Source organism: Pristiophorus japonicus, chromosome 11 (assembly GCF_044704955.1).
Source record: "Pristiophorus japonicus isolate sPriJap1 chromosome 11, sPriJap1.hap1, whole genome shotgun sequence".
Classification (NCBI taxonomy): domain Eukaryota; kingdom Metazoa; phylum Chordata; class Chondrichthyes; family Pristiophoridae; genus Pristiophorus; species Pristiophorus japonicus.
This window is the reverse complement of record NC_091987.1, coordinates 25,195,480-25,220,353: the sequence shown is the minus strand read 5'-3', so window position 1 is coordinate 25,220,353 and position 24,874 is coordinate 25,195,480. Positions and strand designations below refer to the sequence as shown.

Genomic DNA, 24,874 nt, shown 5'->3' with positions numbered 1-24,874 from the left:
TGGTCCCCAATCCAACAGCCTCCAATCCCCCAGTGCCCAATCCCCCAGTCCCCAATCCCCAATCCCCAGTCCCCAATCCCCCAGTCCCCAAGTCCCCAAATCCCCCAGTCCCCAATTCCCCAGTCCCCAATCCCCCAGTCCCCAATCCCCAATCTCCCAGTCCCCAATCCCCCAGTCCCCAATCCCCCAGTCCCCAATCCCCCAATCCTCAGTCACCCAGTCGCAAATCCCCCAGTCCTCAATACCCAGTCCCCAATCCCCAATCCCCCAATCCCACAATCCCCAATTCCCCAGTCCCCCAATCACCAATCCCCAATCCCCCAATCTTTCAGTCCCCAATCCCCCAATCCCCCAGTCACTAATCCTCCAATCCCCCAATCCCGAGTCCCCAATCCCCAATCCCCCAAGTCCACAATCCCCCAATTCCCATTCCCCGATGCCCCAATCCCCAATTCCCCAGTCCCCAATCCCCCAATCCTCGAGTCCCCAATGCCCCGATCCCCAATCACCCAATTCCCCAGTCCCCACTATCCGTCCCCAATCCCCCAGTCCCCAATCTCCCAGTTCCCACTCCCCCAGTCCCCAGTACCCACTCCCCCAATCCCCAAATCCCCCAGTCCCCACTCCCCGAGTCCCCAATCACCCAGTCCCCACTCCCCCGGTCCCCAATCCCCACTCCCCCAGTCCCCAATCCACAATCCCCCAGACCCCACTCCCCCAGTCCCCAAATCCCCCAGGTCCCCAATCCCACAGTCCCCAATCCCCCAGTCCCCAATTCCCCAGTCCCCAAGTCCCCACTCCCCCAGTCCCCACTACCCCAAAGCCCAATCCCCCAGTCCCCAATCCCCCAGTCCCAACTCCCCCAGTTCCCACTCCCCAAGTCCCCAGTACCCAATCCCCCAGTCCACCAATCTCCCAGTCCCCAATCCCCACTCCCCCAATCCCCCAGTCCCCACTCCCCCAGTCCCCAATCACCCAGTCTCCACTCCCCCGGTCCCCAAATCCCACTCCCCCAGTCCCCAATCCACAATCCCCCAGTCCCCACTCCCCAATCCCCCAGTCCCCAATCCCCCAGTCCCCAATCCCCCAGTCACCAATCTCCAATTCCCCAGTCCCCAGGTCCCCAATCACCGAATCCCCAGTCCCCCAGTCCCTCAACCCCCCAGTCCCCAATTCCCCAATCCCCAATCCCCCAGTCCCTCAAACCCCTAGTCCCCAATTCCCCAATCCCCCAATCACCAATCCCCGAGTCCCCAATCCCCGAGTCCCCAATCCCCAAATCCCTCAGTCACCAATCCCCCAATTCCCATTCCCCAATCCCCAAATCCCCAATTCCCATTCCCCAATCCCCCAGTCCCCAATCGCCCAATCCTGGAGTCCCCAATCCCCCAATCCTCGAGTCCCCAATGCCCCAATCGCCAATCCCCCAGTCCCCAAATCCCCAAGTCCCCCAGTCCCAAATCCCCCAGTCCCCAAATACCTCAGTCCCCAAAACACCCAGTCCCCAATCCCCCAGTCCGCAATCCCCCAGTCCCCAATTCCCCGTCCCCAATCCCTCAGTCCCCAATTCCCCTGTCACCAATCCCCCAGTCCCCAATCCCAAGTCTCCCAATCTCCCAATCCACAATCCGCCAGTCCCCAAGTCCCCTATCCCCCAGTCCCCAATCCCCCAATCCCCCAGTCCCCAATCTGCAAAACCCCAATCCCCCAGTCCCCAATCCCCCAGTCCCCAATCTGCCAAACCCCAATCCCCCAGACCCCAATCCCCCAGTCCCCAATCTGCCAATCCCCAATCCCCCAGTTCCCAATCTGCCAAACCCCAATCCCCCAGTCCCCAATCCGCCAGTCCCCAATCCGCCAGTCCTCAGTCTCCACTCCCCCAGTCCCAAATCCTCCAGTCCTCAGTCCCCCAGTCCCCAATCCCACAGTCCCCAATACCCCAGTCCCCAATTCCACAGTCCCCAATACCCCAGTCCCCAATTCCCCAGTCCCCACTCCCCCAGTCCCCACTACCCGACCCCAATCCCCCACTCCCCCAGTCCCCAGTACGCAATCCCCCAGTCCCCAATCTCACAGTCCCCAAACCCCACTTCCCAAATCCCCCAGTCCCCACTCCCTGATTCCCCAATCACCCAGTCCCCACTCCCCCGGTCCCTATTCCCCACTCCCCCAGTCCCCAATCCCCAATTCCCCAGACCCCACTCTCCTAGTCCCCAATCCCCAAATCCCCCAGTCCCCAATCCCCCAGTCCCCAATCTCCCAGTCCCCAATCCCCACTCCCCCAATCCCTCAGTCCCCACTCCCCCAGTCCCCAATCACCCTGTCTCCACTCCCCCGGTCCCCAAATCCCACTCCCCCAGTCCCCACTCCCCAATCCCCCAGTCCCCAATCCCCAATCCCCAAATCCCCCAGTCACCAATCCCCCAGTCACCAATCCCCCAGTCCCCAATCCCCAGGTCCCCAATCCCCCAGTCCCCAATCCCCCAGTACGCAATCCCCCAGTCCCCAATCCCCCAGTCCCCAATCCCTCAATCCCCAATACCCCAGTCCCCAATCCCCCAATCCCCAATCCCCCAGTCCCCAATCCCCAATCCCCCAATCCCCAGGTCCCCAATCCCCCAATCCCCCAGTCCCCAATCTCCCAGTCCCCAATCCCCACTCCCCCAATCCCTCAGTCCCCACTCCCCCAGTCCCCAATCACCCTGTCTCCACTCCCCCGGTCCCCAAATCCCGCTCCCCCAGTCCCCACTCCCCAATCCCCCAGTCCCCAATCCCCCAGTCCCCACTCCCCAATTCCCCAGTCCCCAATCCCCCAGTCCCCAATCTCCCAGTCCCCAATCCCCACTCCCCCAATCCCTCAGTCCCCACTCCCCCAGTCCCCAATCACCCTGTCTCCACTCCCCCGGTCCCCAAATCCCGCTCTCCCAGTCCCCACTCCCCAATCCCCCAGTCCCCAAGTCCCCAAATCCCCCAGTCCCCAATTCCCCAGTCCCCAATCCCCCAGTCCCCAATCCCCCAGTCCCCAAACACCCAGTCCCCAATCCCCAAAACCTCAGTCACCCAGTCGCAAATCCCCCAGTCCTCAATACCCAGTCCCCAATCCCCAATCCCCCAGTCCTCCAGTCCCCAATCCCACAATCCCCAATTCCCCAGTCCCCCAATCACCAATCCCCAATCCCCCAATCTTTCAGTCCCCAATCCCCCAATCCCCCAGTCACTAATCCTCCAATCCCCCAATCCCGAGTCCCCAATCCCCCAAGTCCACAATCCCCCAATTCCCATTCCCCGATGCCCCAATCCCCAATCCCCCAGTCCCCAATCCCCCAATCCTCGAGTCCCCAATGCCCCAATCCCCAATCACCCAATTCCCCAGTCCCCAATCCCCCAGTCCCCACTACCCGTCCCCAATACCCCAGACCCCAATCCCCCAGTTCCCACTCCCCCAGTCCCCAGTACCCACTCCCCCAATCCCCAAATCCCCCAGTCCCCACTCCCCGAGTCCCCAATCACCCAGTCCCCACTCCCCCGGTCCCCAATCCCCACTCCCCCAGTCCCCAATCCACAATCCCCCAGACCCCACTCCCCCAGTCCCCAAATCCCCCAGTCCCCAATCCCACAGTCCCCAATCCCCTAGTCCCCAATTCCCCAGTCCCCAAGTCCCCACTTCCCCAGTCCCCACTACTCCAAAGCCCAATCCCCCAGTCCCCAATCCCCCAGTCCCCAGTACCCAATCCCCCAGTCCACCAATCTCCCAGTCCCCAATCCCCACTCCCCCAATCCCCCAGTCCCCACTCCCCCAGTCCCCAATCACCCAGTCTCCACTCCCCCGGTCCCCAAATCCCACTCCCCCAGTCCCCAATCTACAATCCCCCAGTCCCCACTCCCCAATCCCCCAGTCCCCAATCCCCCAGTCCACAATCCCCCAGTCACCAATCCCCAATCCCCCAGTCCCCAGGTCCCCAATCACCGAATCCCCAATCCCAAAGTCCCCAGTCCCCCAGTCCCTCAACCCCCCAGTCCCCAATTCCCGAATCCCCAATACCCCAGTCCCTCAAACCCCTAGTCCCCAATTCCCCAATCCCCAATCACCAATCCCCGAGTCCCCAATCCCCAAATCCCTCAGTCACCAATCCCCCAATTCCCATTCCCCAATCCCCAATCCCCCAATTCCCATTCCCCAATCCCCAATCGCCCAATCCTGGAGTCCCCAATCCCCCAATCCTCGAGTCCCCAATGCCCCAATCGCCAATCCCCCAGTCCCCAAATCCCCAAGTCCCCCAGTCCCAAATCCCCCAGTCCCCAAATCCCCCAGTCCCCAATCCCCCAGTCCCCAAGTCCGCAATCCCCCAATCCCCAATTCCCCCTGTCCCCAATCCCCCAGTCCCCAATTCCCCTGTCACCAATCCCCCAGTCCCCAATCCCAAGTCTCCCAATCCCCCAATCCACAATCCGCCAGTCCCCAAGTCCCCTATCCCCCAGTCCACAATCCCCCAGTCCCCAATCTGCAAAACCCCAATCCCCCAGTCCTCAATCCCCCAGTCCCCAATCTGCCAAACCCCAATCCCCCAGTCCCCAATCCCCCAGTCCCTAATCTGCCAAACCTCAATCCCCCAGTCCCCAATCCCCCAGTCCCCAATCTGCCAATCCCCAATCCCCCAGTCCCCAATCTGCCAAACCCCAATCCCCCAGTCCCCAATCTGCCAATCCCCAATTCCCCAATCCCCAATCTGCCAAACCCCAATCCACCAGTCCCCAATCCGCCAGTCCCCAATCCGCTAGTCCTCAGTCTCTACTCCCCCAGTCCCCAATCCTCCAGTCCTCAGTCCCCCAGTCCCCAATCCCACAGTCCCCAATACCCCAGTCCCCAATTCCACAGTCCCCAATACCCCAGTCCCCAATTCCCCAGTCCCCTCTCCCCCAGTCCCCACTACCCGTCCCCAATCCCCCACTCCCCCAGTCCCCAGTACGCAATCCCCCAGTCCCCAATCTCACAGTCCCCAAACCCCACTTCCCAAATCCCCCAGTCCCCACTCCCTGATTCCCCAATCACCCAGTCCCCACACCCCGGTCCCCATTCCCCACTCCCCCAGTCCCCAATCCACAATTCCCCAGACCCCACTCTCCCAGTCCTCAATCCCCAAATCCCCCAGTCCCCAATCCCCCAGTCCCCAATCCCCCAGTCCCCAATCTCCCAGTCCCCAATCCCCACTCCCCCAATCCCTCAGTCCCCACTCCCCCAGTCCCCAATCACCCTGTCTCCACTCCCCCGGTCCCCAAATCCCACTCCCCCAGTCCCCACTCCCCAATCCACCAGTCCCCAATCCCCAATCCCCAAATCCCCCAGTCCCCAATCCCCCAGTCACCAATCCCCAATCCCCCAGTCCCCAATCCCCAGGTCCCCAATCCCCCAGTCCCCAATCCCCCAGTACGCAATCCCCCAGTCCCCAATCCCCCAGTCCCCAATCCCCAATCCCCAATCCCTCAATCCCCAATACCCCAGTCCCCAATCCCCCAGTCCCCAATCCCCCAATCCCCCAGTCCCCAATCCCCCAATCCCCAGGTCCCCAATCCCCCAATCCCCCAGTCCCCAATCTCCCAGTCCCCAATCCCCACTCCCCCAATCCCTCAGTCCCCACTCCCCCAGTCCCCAATCACCCTGTCTCCACTCCCCCGGTCCCCAAATCCCGCTCCCCCAGTCCCCACTCCCCAATCCCCCAGTCCCCAATCCCCCAGTCCCCACTCCCCAATTCCCCAGTCCCCAATCCCCCAGTCCCCAATCCCCCAGTCCCCAATCCCCAATCCACCAGTCCTCAATCCCCCAGTCCCCAATCCCCAATCCCCCAGTCCCCAAAATTCCCCAGTCCCCAATTCCCCAGTCCCCAATCCCCCAGTCCCCAATCCCCAAGTCCCCCAGTCCCAAATCCCCTAGTCCCCACTTCCCAATCCCCCAGTCCCCAATCCCCCAGTCCCCAATCCCCCTGTCACCAATCCCCAATCCCCCAGTCCCCAATCCCCCAGTACCCAATCCCACAGTCCCCAATCCCACAGTCCCGAATCCCACAGTCCCCAATCTACAATCCCCCAGTCCCCAATCCCAGTCCCCAATCCACAATCCCCCAGTCCCCACTCCCCAATCCCCCAGTCCCCAATCCCCAAATCCCCCAGTCCTCAATCCCCACTCCCCAATCCCCCAGTCCCCAATCCCCAAATCCCCCTGTCCCCCAGTCCCCAATCCCCAAATCCCCCAGTCCCCAAATCCCCAGTCACCAATCCCCAATCCCCCAGTCACCAATACCCAAACCCCCCAATCCCCAAGTCCCCAATCCCACAGTCCCCAATCCCCCAGTCCCCAATCCCCCAGTCCCCAATCCCCAATTCCCCAATCCACCAATCCCCAAATCCCCAATCCCACAGTCCCCAATCCCCCAGTCCCCAATCCCCAATTCTCCAATCCACCAGTCCCCAATCCTCCAGTCCCCAATCTCCCAATCCCCATGTCCCCAGTCCGCAATCCCCCAGTCCCCAATCCCCAATCCCCCGGTCCCCACTCCCCCAGTCACCAATCCCCCAGGATCCACTCCCCAAGTCCCCACTCCCCCAGTCCCCACTCCCCAATCCCCACTCCCCCAGTCCCCAATCCCCCAGTCCCCAATCCCCACTCCCCCAGTCTCCACTCCCCAATCCCCCAGTCCCCAATCCCCACTCCCCCGGTCCCCAATCCCCCAGTCCCCACTCCCCCAGTCCCCACTCCCCCAGTCCCCAATCCCCCAGTCCCCACTCCCCCAGTCCCCAATCCCCCTGTCTCCACTCCCCCAGTCCCCAATCCCCCAGTCCCCACTCCCCCAGTCCCCAATCCCCCAGTCCCCAATCCCCACTCCCCCAGTCCCCACTCCCCAATCCCCAGTCCCCAATCCCCCAGTCCCCACTCCCCAATCCCCCAGTCCCCAATCCCCACTCCCCCGGTCCCCAATCCCCCAGTCCCCACTCCCCCAGTCCCCAATCCGGCAGTCCCCAATCCCCACTCCCCCAGTCCCCACTCCCCACTCACCCAATCCCCAAATCCCCCAGTCCCCACTCCCCGAATCCCCAATCACCCAGTCCCCACTCCCCCGGTCCCCAATCCCCTCCCCCAGTTCCCCAATCCACAATCCCCCAGACCCCACTCCCCCAGTCCCCAATCCCACAGTCCCCAATCCCCTAGTCCCCACTACCCCAGACCCCAATCCCCCAGTCCCCAATCCCCCAGTCCCCACTCCCCCAGTTCCCACTCCCAGTCCCCAGTACCCAATCCCCCATTCCCCAATCCCCCAGTCCCCACTCCCCCAGTCCCCAATCGCCCAGTCCCCACTCCCCCGGTCCCCAATCCCCCAGTCCCCACTCCCCCAGTCCCCACTACCCCAGTCCCCAATCCCCCAGTCCCCAATCCCCCAGTTCCCACTCCCCCAGTCCCCAGTACCCAATTCCCCAGTCCCCAATCTCCCAGTCCCCAATCCCCACTCACCCAATCCCCAAATCCCCCAGTCCCCACTCCCCGAATCCCCAATCACCCAGTCCCCACTCCCCCGGTCCCCAATCCCCTCCCCCAGTTCCCCAATCCACAATCCCCCAGACCCCACTCCCCCAGTCCCCAATCCCACAGTCCCCAATCCCCTAGTCCCCACTACCCCAGACCCCAATCCCCCAGTCCCCAATCCCCCAGTCCCCACTCCCCCAGTTCCCACTCCCAGTCCCCAGTACCCAATCCCCCATTCCCCAATCCCCCAGTCCCCACTCCCCCAGTCCCCAATCGCCCAGTCCCCACTCCCCCGGTCCCCAATCCCCACTCCCCCAGTCCCCAATCTACAATCCCCCAGTCCCCACTCCCCAATCCCCCAGTCCCCAATCCCCAATCCCCCAGTCCCCCAATCCTCAGTCACCCAGTCGCAAATCCCCCAGTCCTCAATACCCAGTCCCCAATCCCCAATCCCCCAGTCCCCAATCCCCCAATCCCCAAGTCCCCCAGTCCCAAATCCCCTAGTCCCCAATACCCAGTCCCCAATCCCCAATCACCAATCCCCAGTCGCAAATCACCCAGTCCACCAATCCCGCAATCCCGACTCCCCCAGTCCCCCAATCACAATCTCCCAGTCCCCAAATCCCCAAGTCCCCCAGTCCCAAATCCCCCAGTCCCGAATACCCAGTCCCCAATCCCCCAGTCCCCAATTCCCCTGTCCCCAATCCCCCAGTCCCCAATCCCCCAGTCCTCAATCCCCAATTCCCCAATCTACCAGTCCTCAATCCCCAATTCCCCAATCTACCAGTCCCCAATCCTCCAGTCCCCAATCTCCCAATCCCCATATCCCCAGTCCGCAATCCCCCAGTTCCCACTCCCCCAGTCCCCAGTACCCAATTCCCCAGTCCCCAATCTCCCAGTCCCCAATCCCCACTCCCCCAATCCCCAAATCCCCCAGTCCCCACTCCCCGAATCCCCAATTACCCATCCCCACTCCCCCGGTCCCCAATCCCCTCCCCCAGTTCCCCAATCCACAATCCCCCAGACCCCACTCCCCCAGTCCCCAAACCCACAGTCCCCAAACCCCCAGTCCCCACTACCCCAGACCCCAATCCCCCAGTCCCCAATCCCCCAGTCCCCACTCCCCCAGTTCCCACTCCCAGTCCCCAGTACCCAATCCCCCATTCTCCAATCCCACAGTCCCCACTCCCCCAGTCCCCAATCGCCCAGTCCCCACTCCCCCGGTCCCCAATCCCCACTCCCCCAGTTCCCAATCCACAATCCCCCAGTCCCCACTCCCCAATCTCCCAGTCCCCAATCCCCAATCCCCACTCCCCAATCCACCAGTACCCACTCCCCAAGTCTCCACTCCCCCACTCCCCACTCACCCAGTCCCCCAGTACGCACTCCCCAAGTCCCCACTCCCCCACTCCCCAGTCATCCAGTACGCACTCCCCAAGTCCTCACTCCCAAGTATCCCATTCCCCAAGTCCCCACTCCCCAATCCCCCAGTCCCCAACCCCAGTCCCCCACGGTCCCCAATACCCCAGTCCCCACTCCCCCAGGCCCCACTCCGCCAGTCCCCAAACCCCACTCCCCCACGGTCCCCCACTCCCCAATCCCCCATTCCCCGCTCCCCTGTTCTCCACGCCCCAATCCCCACTTCCCCAATCCCCACTCCCCCAATCTCCTGTGGCCAAGTCCCCTGTGGACCAGTCCCCTGTGACTCAGTCCCCAGAGGCCCAATCCACAGTGGCCCAGTCCCCAGTGGCCCTGTCCCCTGTGGCCCAGTCCCCAGTCCCCCCATGGCCCAATCCCCTGTGGCCCAGTCCCCAGTGGCCCAGTCCCCAGTGGCCTAATCCCCTGTGGCCCAATCCCCTTTGGCCCAGTCCCCTGTGGCCCAGTCCCCAGTGGCACAGTCCCTAGTGGCCCAGTCCCCTGTGGCCCAGTCCCCTGTGGCCCAGTCCCCACTGGCCCAGTCCCCTGTGGCCAAGTCCCCTGTGGCCCAGTCCCCAGTGGCCCAGTCCCCTGTGGCCCAATCGCCTGTGGTCCAATCCCCTGTTGCCCAATCCCCAGTCCCCTGTGGCCCAGTCCCCTATGGACCAGTCCCCAGTAGCCCAATCCCCTGTGGCCCAGTCCCCAGTGGCCCAGTCCCCTGTGGCCCAGTCTCCTGTGGCCCAGTCCCCAGTGGCCCAATCCCCTGTGGCCCAGTCCCCAGTCCCCCCATGGCCCAATCCCCTGTGGCCCAGTCCCCAGTGGCCCAGTCCCCAGTGGCCTAATCCCCTGTGGCCCAATCCCCTTTGGCCCAGTCCCCTGTGGTCCAGTCCCCAGTGGCCCAGTCCCCTGTGGCCAAGTCCCCTGTGGCCCAGTCCCCAGTGGCCCAGTCCCCTGTGGCCCAATCCCCTGTGGCCCAGTCCCCAGTCCCCCCATGGCCCAATCCCCTGTGGCCCTTCCCCAGTGGCCCTTCCCCAGTGGCCCAGTCCCCAGTGGCCTAATCCCCTGTGGCCCAATCCCCTTTGGCCCAGTCCCCTGTGGCCCAGTCCCCAGTGGCCCAGTCCCTAGTGGCCCAGTCCCCAGTGGCCCAGTCCCCAGTGGCCTAATCCCCTGTGGCCCAATCCCCTTTGGCCCAGTCCCCTGTGGCCTAATCCCCTGTGGCCAAGTCCCCTGTGGCCCAGTCCCCAGTGGCCCAGTCCCCTGTGGCCCAATCGCCTGTGGTCCAATCCCCTGTTGCCCAATCCCCAGTCCCCTGTGGCCCAGTCCCCTGTGGACCAGTCCCCAGTAGCCCAATCCCCTGTGGCCCAGTCCCCAGTGGCCCAGTCCCCTGTGGCCCAGTCCCCTGTGGCCCAGTCCCCAGTGGCCCAATCCCCTGTGGCCCAGTCCCAGTCCCCCCATGGCCCAATCCCCTGTGGCCCAGTCCCCAGTGGCCCAGTCCCCAGTGGCCTAATCCCCTGTGGCCCAATCCCCTGTGGCCCAGTCCCCAGTGGCCCAGTCCCCTGTGGCCCAGTCCCCTGTGGCCCAGTCCCCAGTGGCCCAGTCCCCTGTGGCCCAATCCCCTTTGGCCCAGTCCCCTGTGGCCCAGTCCCCAGTGGCCCAGTCCCCAGTGGCCTAATCCCCTGTGGCCCAATCCCCTTTGGCCCAATCCCCTTTGGCCCAGTCCCCTGTGGTCCAGTCCCCAGTGGCCCAGTCCCCAGTGGCCCAGTCCCCTGTGGCCCAGTCCCCTGTGGCCCAGTCCCCAGTGGCCCAATCCCCTGGGGCCCAGTCCCCAGTCCCCCCATGGCCCAATCCCCTGTGGCCCAGTCCCCAGTGGCCCAGTCCCCAGTGGCCTAATCCCCTGTGGCCCAATCCCCTTTGGCCCAATCCCCTTTGGCCCAGTCCCCTGTGGTCCAGTCCCCAGTGGCCCAGTCCCCAGTGGCCCAGTCCCCTGTGGCCCAGTCCCCTGTGGCCCAGTCCCCAGTGGCCCAATCCCCTGGGGCCCAGTCCCCAGTCCCCCCATGGCCCAATCCCCTGTGGCCCAGTCCCCAGTGGCCCAGTCCCCAGTGGCCTAATCCCCTGTGGCCCAATCCCCTTTGTCCCAGTCCCCTGTGGTCCAGTCCCCAGTGGCCCAGTCCCCTGTGGCCCAGTCCCTAGGGGCCCAGTCCCCTGTGGCCCAGTCCCCTGTGGCCCAGTCCCCACTGGCCCAGTCCCCTGTGGCCAAGTCCCCTGTGGCCCAGTCCCCAGTGGCCCAGTCCCCTGTGGCCCAATCGCCTGTGGTCCAATCCCCTGTTGCCCAATCCCCAGTCCCCTGTGGCCCAGTCCCCCGTGGCCTGTGGTGGACACAGCCGCGAAGGCAACACTGAGGTGTCGAGGGGTGATGAAAGCAGTCACAGTCTCAAGGCCACCAGAGATGGCAGCAGTTTGACGCTCCGTGGCCTGTTGCCCAGAGTGCACAAGAGCATTCTGAGCTTCCAGTGCCGCGACCCTCCTCTCCAGTCCACCGCTGATGCACTTATTCCCTCGCGCCTGTGCTGCAATGGCAGCTGCCACATCACCTGCAGGTTGCAGCTTCACAGCTGGATCCGCACGGTCTCTCTGGGAGTCCACCATCGCCTGCACACTGGCAATGATGGGCTCCATCCAATGCGCAGAGCTGTCGAGTATGCGGGAGGCAGACTCCGACACACTCCTCACCACTTCCGACAGCCTGTCTGGCACCCTTGCCACTGCCCCTCACCATGCTGCAGCCCGCTAGGCCCCGGTGGAACACCCAGTGCCGACACCGCGGCTATATCTAAGGTACCCAACCGCGTACTCCGGTATCTGGCGCGTGTGAGTGGGAGCAGTGACATGGTGCAGCCAGCAGTGGCCCCCTCCCCCTCAACGCAGTCAGCAGTGCACCCCCTCACCCTCATCGCAGTCAGCAGTGCACCCCTCACCCTCTGCCTCATCGCAGTCATCAGTGCCCCCCCCCCCTCCTCCTCTGCCCCATGGGAGTTGTCGCCAACGGATGAAGGGGGCTCCTGCGTGCCATGTCGGCTCGAGGCCCCAATGTCCTCTATGCTGTCAGGAACCCCAGGGCTTTCTGGCCCCTCAAGGCTGCTTTCCAGGCCTCGCCTCGCAATCTCCATCTCAGCATCTCCTCCCTGGTCTCAGCTTTCATTGTTGCCCAGGTTGTGGTCGGTCATTTCCCTCCCAGCGCTAGGACCCACTCGCTGGCTGTCAATGGACCTCCCATCTGCAAGCTCAAACAGCACAAGGGCTGCCATGAGGGGGAGGGAGGGATGGAATTGACGCATGGAGGCTGCAACTTGCACACCCTCAGAGGGAAAGGCACAGTAGGTGTTGGCGCTTCAGGGAGTATTAAAGGAGGGCCTCACTTATCCACACTGCTCACAAGGGCATCGGCATTGGCAGTGCCGGGGGTCACAGGGGCATCGGCAGTGCCGGGGGTCACGGGGCATCGGCAGTGCCGGGGCTCACGGGGGCATTGCCAGTGCCGGGGTCACAGGGGTATCGGCAGTGCCGGGGGTCATTGGGAAGGCAGCATGTGTGCTCAGTAGCGCCTCTATCCTCTCCTCCAAGGGTGTGAGCAGCTGTATCTCCTGCAGTCCTCCTCTGCTACGCTCCGAGCGGGTGTGAGCAAACTCAGTCACAAAACACAGAACGTTGCTGAGCCACCGTGTGAGGGGGCCTCAGAAATGGGAGCACAAGTGTGTGTGCCGGACGTACAGCTGCAACTGTGAGCTGATCGGGAGTCTCCGTTGCGAGAACACACACACACACATATAGGGAGGCCTCCACAGTGAAATGCTGCTTCAGTGACTATAGGGTGAAGGTGGGAGATGAGAAACGGAGGAAGGAGAGGCTCGCAGATGGAAGGTCCGCAGCGGGTGGGACAGGTACTCATTTTCTTCAGACGGATGATGTCGTTCAGCATTTTTCTGCGCTGGGAGGCAGTCGGTCATCAATGGAGGTCCCAGAGACGTCGCCACCTCCAGCATTTGTGAAAACCTGCCGAGTCGGTCTTTCTGTATCGGGGTACAGGACTCGCCCCTTCCCCCCACAGCCTGTATCGGGGTAAACCCCTCCCCCCTCCCCCCACAGCCTGTATAGGGGTAAATCACTCCCCCCTCCCCCCACAGCCTGTATAGGGGTAAATCACTCCCCCCTCCCCCCACAGCCTGTATCGGGGTAAACCCCTCCCCCTCCCCCCACAGCCTGTATCGGGGTAAACCCCTCCCCCCTCCCCCCACAGCCTGTATCGGGGTAAACCCCTCCCCCCTCCCCCCACAGCCTGTATAGGGGTAAACCCCTCCCCCCTCCCCCCACAGCCTGTATCGGAGTAAACCCCTCCCCCCTCTCCACAGCCTGCCTGAGCATCTCCAATTCTCTGTCAGAGAAGCGGGCTGCCCTGCTGGCAATGCACCCAGCAGGTCCAGCAGCCATGTCATCCAGCCGAAGGCCTCCCTTCCCAAGGCCGCGCTTCGAAGGCCTCCCCTCCTAGGGCCGAGCTTCGAAGGCCTCCCCTCCCAGGACCCAGCCGAAGGCCTTCCCTCCCAGGACCCAGCCGAAGGCCTTCCCTCCCAGGGCCCAGCCGAAGGCCTCCCCTCCCAGGGCCCAGCCGAAGGCCTCCCCTCCCAGGGCCCAGCCGAAGGCCTCCCCTCCCAGGGCCCAGCCGAAGGCCTCCCCTCCCAGGGCCCAGCCGAAGGCCTTCCCTCCCAGGACCGAGCTTCGAAGGCCTCCCCTCCCAGGACCCAGCCGAAGGCCTCCCCTCCCAGGGCCGAGCTTCGAAGGCCTCCCCTCCCAGGACCCAGCCGAAGGCCTCCCCTCCCAGGGCCCAGCCGAAGGCCTTCCCTCCCAGGACCGAGCTTCGAAGGCCTCCCCTCCCAGGACCCAGCCGAAGGCCTCCCCTTCCAGGGCCCAGCCGAAGGCCTCCCCTCCCAGGGCCCAACCGAAGGCCTTCTCTCCCAGGGCCGAGCTTCGAAGGCCTCCCCTCCCAGGGCCGAGCTTCGAAGGCCTCCCCTCCCAGGGCCCAGCCGAAGGCCTTCCCTTCCAGGGCCCAGCCGAAGGCCTCCCCTCCCAGGGCCGAGCTGCAAACACAGCCTTTAAGGCCAGGGAGCAGTGGCTCACTCAGAGCTCATTCACAAGGTGAATTTCTGGGTGGAAACTCGGTGCCAACGTACTCACCCACAATGTGGCAACGTCCCGATTCCCGCCGGCCAATACCGCTGGGCGCCATTTTTCTTTTAATCTGTGAATTTAGGTCGGGTTTCCCACTCAAGGATCGCGGCAGTAAAGGAGCCCAAAAAGCGGCAGATGCAACCCCTTTCAGACGGACCTCAATTTCGGCCCCAGGAAGTCCTGTAACAACTGTACAGGGCCCTGGTGAGACCACGCCTGGAGTACTGCGCACAGTTTGGGTCTCTGTATCGAAGGAAGGATACACTTGCCTTGGAGCCGGTACAACGGAGGTTCACCAGATTGATCGCTGGGATGAGAGGGTTGTCTTATGAGGAGAGATTGTGTAGAGTGGGCCGATACTCCCTGGAGTTTAGAAGAATGAGAGGTTATCTCATTGAAACATACAAGATTCGGAGGGGGATTGACAGGGTAGATGCTGAGAGGGTGTTTCCCCCGGGCTGGGGAGTCCAGAAACAGGGGGCACAGTCTCAGGATAAGGGGAAGGCCATTAAGACAGAGATAAGGAGGAATGTTTTCACTCAGAGAGGGTTGTGATTCTTTGCAATTCTCTGCCCCAGAGGGCTGAGGATATTCAAGGTTGAAATCCCTAGGTTTTTTAACTTTAGGGGGAATCAAGAGGTATGAAGATCGGGCGGGAAAGTGGAGTTGAGGTCAATGATCAGCCATGATCTTATTGAATGGCGGAGCAGGATCGAGGGGCCGAATGGCTGACTCCTGCTCCTATTCCTTATGTTCTTACGTTCTAAACTCTCCAGCCAGAGGGAAAACAGCCTGCTAGCCCCACAGGAACACGGGCAGTAAATGCCCACCCTCACCACTGCCTGTGCCCCTCCCACCACTGCCCATGCCCCCCTCACCACTGCCCATGCCCCCCTCACCACTGCCCATGCCCCCCTCACCACTGCCCATGCCCCCCTCACCACTGCCCATGCCCCCCTCACCACTGCCCATACCCACCCTCACCACTGCCCATACCCACCCTCACCACTGCCCATGCCCCCCTCACCACTGCCCATACCCACCCTCACCACTTCCCATACCCACCCTCACCACTGCCCATGCCCTCCTCACCACTGCCCATACCCACCCTCACCACTGCCCATGCCCCCCTCACCACTGCCCATACCCACCCTCACCACTGCCCATGCCCTCCTCACCACTGCCCATGCCCACCCTCACCACTGCCCATGCCCACCCTCACCACTGCCCATACCTACCCTCACCACTGCCCATACCTACCCTCACCACTGCCCATGCCCACCCTCACCACTGCCCATACCTACCCTCACCACTGCCCATGCCCACCCTCACCACTGCCCATACCCACCCTCACCACTGCCCATACCCACCCTCACCACTGCCCATGCCCACCCTCACCACTGCCCATACCCACCCTCACCACTGCCCATACCCCCCCTCACCACTGCCCATGCCCACCCTCACCACTGCCCATACCCACCCTCACCACTGCCCATACCCACCCTCACCACTGCCCATGCCCACCCTCACCACTGCCCATGCCCCCCCTCACCACTGCCCATGCCTCCCTCACCGCGGCCCACCTGCTGCCTGTGCCCCCCAGGAATGGCGTAACCAAGGAATGTTCCAGCTCCTGTGATGGGAATGACGATGAAGCCACCCACCTGCTGCGCTCGGCAGACTGACTTTCCTTTGGCTCACGACGATTCCTGATCTGGACGAAGTCACTTCACCCGTGGGGCCAGGGGGGGTTCGTCCCCTCCTGCTTCCGTGCTCACTCCGTTTGCTGGGAACGCTCCCCATCGCAGCTTGCCTGAAAAATATCCCAGTGTCAGTCACAACAAGAGCGTGCATTGATGCAGCAGCTTTGAGTCTACACACGATGTATGCGGCTACCAATTCGCACACAGCAATGCTCCTCAATCTGCAATGCCGATAATGACCAGATAATCTGTGAGAGTGATGTTGGTGGAGGGATAAATATTGGCCACAGAACCCCGGGGGGAACTCCCCCTGCTCTTCTTCGAAATAGTGGCCTGGGGTCTGTACGCCCACCTGAGAGGGCAGACGAAACCTCGGTTTAACATTACATCGAAAGACGGCACCTCCGACAGTGCGGCGCTCCCTCAGTACTGCCCCTCCGACAGTGCGGCGCTCCCTCAGTACTGCCCCTCCGACAGTGCGGCGCTCCCTCAGTACTGCCCCTCCAACAGTGCAGCACTCCCTCAGTACTGCCCCTCCGACAGTGCGGCGCTCCCTCAGTACTGCCCCTCCGACAGTGCGGCGCTCCCTCAGTACTGCCCCTCCGACAGTGCGGCGCTCCCTCAGTACTGCCCCTCCGACAGTGCGGCGCTCCCTCAGTACTGCCCCTCCAACAGTGCAGCACTCCCTCAGTACTGCCCCTCCGACAGTGCGGCGCTCCCTCAGTACTGCCCCTCCAACAGTGCAGCACTCCCTCAGTACTGCCCCTCCAACAGTGCAGCACTCCCTCAGTACTGCCCCTCCGACAGTCACCTGAGTATTCACTTTTAGTGTGGAAGCAAGGAGTCCTCGACCCTGAGGAACTGCCGATGATGATGATGATGTATTTCAAGCGGGTTGTATACTTTTTATTCAGTTGCGAGACAATACACGGGGGTTACAAAATGTATGCTGCTATAGCGCCTATAAAGGCTCAGCGGCAGCGAGAGGCGGGAGTTCGATGCGTTGGTGAGGCCTATAAAAGGCCCAGCGGCAGCGAGAGGCGGCGGCAGTCAGAGGCGGGAGTTCGATGCGTTGGTGAGGCCTATAAAGGCTCAGCGGCAGTGAGAGGCGTACCTGTGCAGCTGCAGCGGGGAGAGAAGGCAAAAAAGAAGTAGAAAGAAATCAAAAGGTGATGTCACAGCCAAGGGGGTAAGTGATTGGCTGGTGATTGGTGAGTAGCTTTTCTTTTTCTCTTTTAGATCAGTAAGTAACCTGTTAACATTGTTGTTGCCAATTTAAGTGTATCTAAGGGTTAAGTCATGGCAGGAGAGCTCGGTCACGTGATATGCTCCTCCTGTACCATGTGGGAACTCAGGGACACTGATGACTACGTGTGCGGGAAGTGTATCTGCCTCCAGCTCCTGACGGACCGCGTTGCGGAATTGGAGCTGAGGGTGGATTCACTCTGGAGCATCCACGATGCTGAGAATGACGTGAGTAGCACGTGTAGCGAGTTGGTCTTACCACAGATGAAGGGTCCACAGCCAGCTAGGGAATGGAAGACCAGCAGGAAGAGGAGTGCAAGGAAGGTAGTGCAGGGGTCCCCTGCGGTATCCCCCTGCAAAACAGATACACTGCTTTGGGTACTGTTGAGGGGGATGATTCATCAGGGGAGGGCAGCAGCAGCCAAGTTCATGGCACCGTAGCTGGCTCTGTTGCACAGGAGGGCAGGAAAAAGAGTGGGAGAGCTATAGTGATAGGGGATTCACTTGTAAGGGGAATAGATAGGCGTTTCTGCGGCCGCAACCGAGACTCCAGGATGGTATGTTGCCTCCCTGGTGCAAGGGTCAAGGATGTCTCGGAGTGGGTGCAGGACATTCTAAAAAGGGAGGGAGAACAGCCAGTTGTCGTGGTGCACATTGGTACCAACAACATAGGTAAAAAAAAGGGATGAGGTCCTACGAGACGAATTTAAGGAGCTAGGAGCTAAATTAAAAAGTAGGACCTCAAAAGTAGTAATCTCGGGATTGCTACCGTGCCACGTGATAGTCAGAGTAGGAATCGCAGGATAGCGCAGATGAATACGTGGCTTGAGCAGTGGTGCAGCAGGGAGGGATTCAAATTCTTGGGGCATTGGAACAGGTTCTGAGGGAGGTGGGACCAGTACAAACCGGACGGTCTACACCTGGGCAGGACCGGAACCAATGTCCTAGGGGGAGTGTTTGCTCGTGCTGTTGGGGAGGAGTTAAACTAATATGGCAGGGGGATGGGAATCAATGCAGGGAGACAGAGGGAAACAAAAAGGAGACAAAAGCAAAAGACAGAAAGCAGATGAGTAAAAGTGGAGGGCAGAGAAACCCAAGGCAAAAAACAAAAAGGGCCACTGAATAGAAAGGGGCTGCAGTAGGGGTCAAAACTAAAAATCATGGTTTAAAAACTAGGATTAAAACACTCTACCTAAACGCATGCAGCATTCGAAATAAAGTAAATGAGTTGACAGCACAAATCATTACAAATGGGTATGATTTGGTGGCCATTACAGAAACATGGTTGCAGGGTGGCCAAGACTGGGAATTAAACATACATGGGTATCTGACGATTCGGAAAGATAGACAAGAAGGGAAAGCAGGCGGGGTAGCTCTGTTAATAAAGGATGATATCAGGGCAGTTGTGAGAGACGATATTGGCTCTAATGAACAAAATGTTGAATCATTGTGGGTGAAGATTAGAGATAGTAAGGGGGAAAAGTCACTGGTGGGTGTAGTTTATAGGTCCCCAAATAATAACTTCACGGTGGGGAGGGCAATAATCAAGGGAATAATAGAGGCGTGTGTAAAAGGAATGGCAGTAATCATGGGGGATTTTAACCTACATATCGATTGGCCAACTCAAATCGCATGGGGTAGCCTGGAGGAGGAATTCAAAGAATGCATACGGGATTGTTTCTTAGAACAGTATGTAACAGAACCGACAAGGGAGCAAGCTATCTTAGATCTGGTCCTGTGTAATGAGACAGGAATAATAAATGATCTCCTAGTAAAAGATCCTCTCGGAATGAGTGATCACAGTATGGTTGAATTTGTAATACAGATTGAGGGTGAGGAAGTAGTGTCTCAAACGAGCATACTATGCTTAAACAAAGGGGACTACAGTGGGATGAGGGCAGAGTTAGTTAAAGTAGACTGGAAACACAGACTAAACGGTGGCACAATTGAGGAACAGTGGAGGACTTTTAAGGAGCTCTTTCATAGTGCTCAACAAAAATATATTCCAGTGAAAAAGAAGGGCGGTAAGAGAAGGGATAACCAGCCATGGATAACCAAGGAAATAAAGGAGAGTATCAAATCAAAGACCAATGCGTATAAGGTGGCCAAGGTTAGTGGAAAACTAGAGGATTGGGAAAATTTTAAACAACAGCAAAGAATGACTAAAAAAGCAATAAAGAAAGGAAAGATAGATTACGAAGGTAAACTTGCGCAAAACATAAAAACAGATAGTGAAAGCTTTTACAAATATATAGAACGGAAAAGAGTGACTAAAGTAAATGTTGGTCCCTTAGAAGATGAGAAGGGGGATTTAATAATGGGAAATGTGGAAATGGCTGAGACCTTAAACAATTATTTTGCTTCGGTCTTCACAGTGGAAGACACAAAAACCATGCCAAAAATTGCTGGTCACAGGAATGTGGGAAGGGAGGACCTTGAGACAATCACTATCACTAGGGGGGTAGTGCTGGACAGGCTAATGGGACTCAAGGTAGACAAGTCCCCTGGTCCTGATGAAATGCATCCCAGGGTATTAAAAGTGATGGCGGAAGTTATAGCAGATGCATTCGTTTTAATCTACCAAAATTCTCTGGACTCTGGGGAGGTATCAGCGGATTGGAAAGCAGCTCATGTAACGCCTCTGTTTAAAAAGGGGGCAGACAAAAGGCAGGTAACTATAGGCCAGTTAGTTTAACATCTGTAGTGGGGAAAATGCTTGAAACTATCATTAAGGAAGAAATAGCGGGACATCTAGATAGGAACAGTGCAATCAAGCAGACGCAGCATGGATTCATGAAGGGGAAATCATGTTTAACTAATTTACTGGAATTCTTTGAGGATATAACGAGCATGGTGGATAGAGGTGTACCGATGGGTGTGGTGTATTTAGATTTCCAAAAGGCATTCGATAAGGTGCTACACAAAAGGTTACTGCAGGTTACTAGAGGTACGCGGAGTCAGAGGAAATGTATTAGCATGGATAGAGAATTGGCTGGCGAACAGAAAGCAGAGAGTCGGGATAAATGGGTCCTTTTCGGGTTGGAAATCGGTGGTTAGTGGTGTGCCACAGGGATCGGTGCTGGGACCACAACTGTTTACAATATACATAGATGACCTGGAAGAGGGGGCAGAGTGTAGTGTAACAAAATTTGCAGATGACACTAAGATTAGTGGGAAAGCGGGTTGTGTAGAGGATACAGAGAGGCTGCAAAGAGATTTGGATAAATTAAGCGAATGGGTGAAGGTTTGGCAGATGGAATACAATGTCGGAAAATGTGAGGTCATCCACCTTGGGGAAAAAAAACAGGAAAAGGGAATATTATTTGAATGGGGAGAAATTACAACATGCTGAGATACAGAGGGACCTGGGGGTCCTTGTGCATGAATCCCAAAAAGTTAAGTTTCCAGGTGCAGCAGGTAATCAGGAAGGCGAATGGAATGTTGGCCTTCATTGCGAGACGGATGGAGTACAAAAGCAGGGAGGTCCTGCTGCAACTGTATAGGGTATTGGTAAGGCCGCACCTGGAGTACTGCATGTAGTTTTGGTCACCTTACTTAAGGAAGGATATACTGGCTTCGGAGGGGGTACAGAGACGATTCACGAGGCTGATTCCGGAGATGAGGGGGTTACCTTATGATGATAGATTGAGTAGACTGGGTCTTTACTCGTTGGAGTTCAGAAGGATGAGGGGTGATCTTGTAGAAACATTTAAAATCATGAAAGGGATAGATAAGACAGAGGCAGAGAGGTTGTTTCCACTGGTCGGGGAGACTAGAACTAGGGGGCACAGCCTCAAAATACGGGGGAGCCAATTTAAAACCGAGTTGAGAAGGAATTTCTTCTCCCAGAGGGTTGTGAATCTGTGGAATTCTCTGCCCAAGGAAGCAGTTGAGGCTAGCTCATTGAATGTATTCAAGTCACAGATAGATAGATTTTTAAGCAATAAGGGAATTAAGGGTTACGGGGAGAGGGCGGGTAAGTGGAGCTGAGTCCACGGCCAGATCAGCCATGATCTTATTGAATGGCGGAGCAGGCTCGAGGGGCTAGATGGCCTACTCCTGTTCCTAATTTTTATGTTCTTATGTTTTTATGTTCTTATGTATCCGGTTCCAATATAGTAAATGTGCCTTACATACATTATATATGGCCTCCATACACTATACACAGAGTATATGGAAGATAGGGAGTTTCTATACATTCTGTGTCGATCCTATCGTCTCTCTATACTGTGTGCGCATTCTATAGGGTTTCTATGCACACACTGCATATATACTGTATGGATTCTAAAGTATCTTTATACACATGTACTGCGGATTCTATAATCTCTCTCCATGAACACTATTTATATATATATACTGCATGGATTCTATAATCTCTCCCTTTCTCAATATATATATATATATAAATATACACGCAGTGTGGATTCTATAGTCTCTCTCTCGACATATACACACACATACACACAGAGTGGATTCTTTTCTGTATCTCTCTCTATATATATATACACACACACACACAGTGTGGATTCTATCGTCTCTCTCTCTCTATATATATATACACACACGCAGAGTGGATTCTATACTAGCTCTCTCTCTATATATATACACACACATACACAGTGTGGATTCTATACTCTCTCTCTCTCTCTATATATATATATACACACATACACACAGTATGGATTCTATAGTCTCTCTCTCTCTCTATATATATATATATATATATATACACACACACACACACAGTGCGGATTCTATAGTCTCTCTCTCTCTGTATATATATATATATATATATACACACACACACACAGTGCGGATTCTATAGTCTCTCTCTCTGTTTATATATATATATATATATACACACACATACACACAGTGTGGATTCTATAGTCTCTCTCTCTCTGTATATATATATATGTGTATACACATACACATAGTGTGGATTCTATAGTCTCTCTCTCTCTATATATACACAGAGTGGATTGTATACTCTCTCTCTCTCTATATATATATATATATATACATACACACAGTGCGGATTCTATAGTCTCTCTCTATATATATATATATACAGAGTGGATTGTATACTCTCTCTCTCTCTCTACACAGTGCGGATTCTATAGTCTCTCTCTCTATATATATATACACATATACATACACACCGTGCGGATTCTATAGTCTCTCTCTCTCTCTATACACACAATGTGGATTCTATAGTCTCTCTCTATATATATATATATATATACACACACACACAAAGTGTGGATTCTATAGTCTCTCTCTCTACATATATATATATATATATATATATAGACATACACAGTGTGGATTCTATACTCTCTCTCTCTCTCTCTATATATATATATATATACACATACATACAGTGCGGATTCTATAGTCTCTCTCTATATTTATATATATATATATATATACACATACACACAGTGTGGATTCTATAGTCTCTCTCTATATATATATATATATATATACATACAGTGTGGATTCTATAGTCTCTCTCTCTCTCCATATATATATATATATATATACATACACAGTGTGGATTCTATAGTCTCTCTCTCTCTATATATATATATATATATACATAGTGTGGATTCTATAGTCTCTCTCTCGATATATATATATATATATACATACACACACAATGTGGATTCTAACGTTTCTCTCCATTGGGTATCTACACATTATATGGGGTCTGTAGGCATGCTATGGGGTTTCTATACATTATATACCCATCTACACATTTTACAGTCATTGCACATTCGATAGGGAGGCTACACACACTATCCGATATATACACAATCTATAGGCTTTCTGTACATTCTACAGGGTGTCTATAGGGTATCGGTACCTCACGGTCCGCTCGCTGCACTGGCCGCGCGCCAATTCCGGCCAATCAGCGGCTCGCATCCCGAAACCCCGCCCCTTGTGTGTGGGGCAGGGGTTACACAGATAGGAAGGGGTGTAGGGGCTGGAGGAAGTTACAGAGATAGGGAGGGGTGTAGGGGCTGGAGGGATTTACAGAGATAGGGAGGGGTGTAGGGGCTGGAGGAGGTTACAGAGATAGGGAAGGGTGTAGGGGCTGGAGGGATTTACAGAGATAGGGAGGGGTGTAGGGGCTGGAGGGGGTTACAGAGATAGGGAGGGGTGTAGGGGCTGGAGGAGGTTACAGAGATAGGGAAGGGTGTAGGGGCTGGAGGGATTTACAGAGATAGGGAGGGGTGTAGGGGCTGGAGGGGGTTACAGAGATAGGGAGGGGTGTAGGGGCTGGAGGGGGTTACAGAGATAGGGAGGGGTGTAGGGGCTGGAGGGATTTACAGAGATAGGGAGGGGTGTAAGGGCTGGAGGGGGTTACAGAGATAGGGAGGGGTGTAGGGGCTGGACGGGGTTACAGATATAGGAGGGATGTGGGGGCTGGAGGAGGTAACAGAGATAGGGAGGGATGTAGGCATTGGAGGAGGTTACAGAGATAGGGAGGGGTGTAGGGGCTGGAGGGATTTACAGAGATAGGGAGGGGTGTAAGGGCTGGAAGGAGTTACAGAGATAGGGAGGGGGTGTAAGGGCTGGAGTGGGTTACAGAGATAGGATGGGGTGTAGCGGCTGGAGGGGGTTACAGGGATAGGGAGGGTTGTAGGAGTTGGAGGAGGTTACAGAGTTAGGGAGGGGTGTAGGGGCTGGAGGAGGTTACAGTGATAGGAAGGGGTGTAGGGGCTGGAGGAGGTTACAGTGATAGGAAGGGGTGTAGTGGCTGGAGGAGGTTACAGAGTTAGGGAGGGGTGTAGGGGCTGGAGGAGATTACAGAGATCGGGAGGGGTGTAGGGGCTCGAGGAGGTTACAGGGATAGGGAGGGGTGTAGAGGCTGGAGGAGGTCACAGAGATATGGAGGGGTGTAGGGGCTGGAGGAGGTTACAGTGATAGGAATGGGTGTAGGGGCTGGAGGAGGTTACAGTGATCGGGAGGGGTGTAGGGGCTGGAGAAGGTTACAGACATAGGGAGGAATGTAGGGGCTGGAGGAAGTTACAGAGATATGGAGGGGTGTAGGGGCTGGAGGAGGTTACAGAGATAGGGAGGGGTGTAGGGGCTGGAGGGATTTACAGAGATAGGGAGGGGTGTAAGGGCTGGAAGGAGTTACAGAGATAGGGAGGGGTGTAAGGGCTGGAGTGGGTTACAGAGATAGGGTGGGGTGTAGCGGCTGGAGGGGGTTACAGGGATAGGGAGGGTTGTAGGAGTTGGAGGAGGTTACAGAGTTAGGGAGGGGTGTAGGGGCTGGAGGAGGTTACAGTGATAGGAAGGGGTGTAGTGGCTGGAGGAGGTTACAGAGTTAGGGAGGGGTGTAGGGGCTGGAGGGGGTTACAGTGATAGGAAGGGGTGTAGTGGCTGGAGGAGATTACAGAGATCGGGAGGGGTGTAGGGGCTCGAGGAGGTTACAGGGATAGGGAGGGGTGTAGAGGCTGGAGGAGGTCACAGAGATAGGGAGGAATGTAGGGGCTGGAGGAAGTTACAGAGATATGGAGGGGTGTAGGGGCTGGAGGAGGTTACAGAGATAGTGAGGGGTGTAGGGGCTGGAGGTTACAGAGATAGGGAGGGCTGAATGGGCTGGAGGTTACAGTGATAGGGAGGGGTGTAGGGACTGGAGGTTACAGTAATAGGGAGGGGTGTAGGGGCTGGAGGAGGTTACAGAGATACGGAGGGGTGTAGGGGCTGGAGGTTCCAGAGATAGAGAGGGGTGTAGGGGTTGGTGGTTACAGTGATAGGGAGG

At 57.5% G+C, this 24,874-nt stretch overlaps 1 protein-coding gene across 1 annotated transcript in view; it reads right to left on the bottom strand.

Moving 5' to 3' along the window:
* Nucleotides 1-23,033, bottom strand: part of LOC139275700 (NACHT, LRR and PYD domains-containing protein 12-like) — a 190,018-nt gene extending 166,985 nt beyond the window's left edge. The window contains exons 1-2 of the mRNA XM_070892876.1: nt 22,967-23,033; nt 15,814-15,962 (exon numbers count right to left, since the gene is read on the bottom strand). Coding sequence (XP_070748977.1) covers nt 15,814-15,962; nt 22,967-23,025 — 208 coding nt within the window. The 5' untranslated portion in view covers nt 23,026-23,033. The remainder of the gene's footprint in view (nt 1-15,813; nt 15,963-22,966) is intronic.
* Between the last annotated feature and the right edge of the window lie 1,841 nt (nt 23,034-24,874).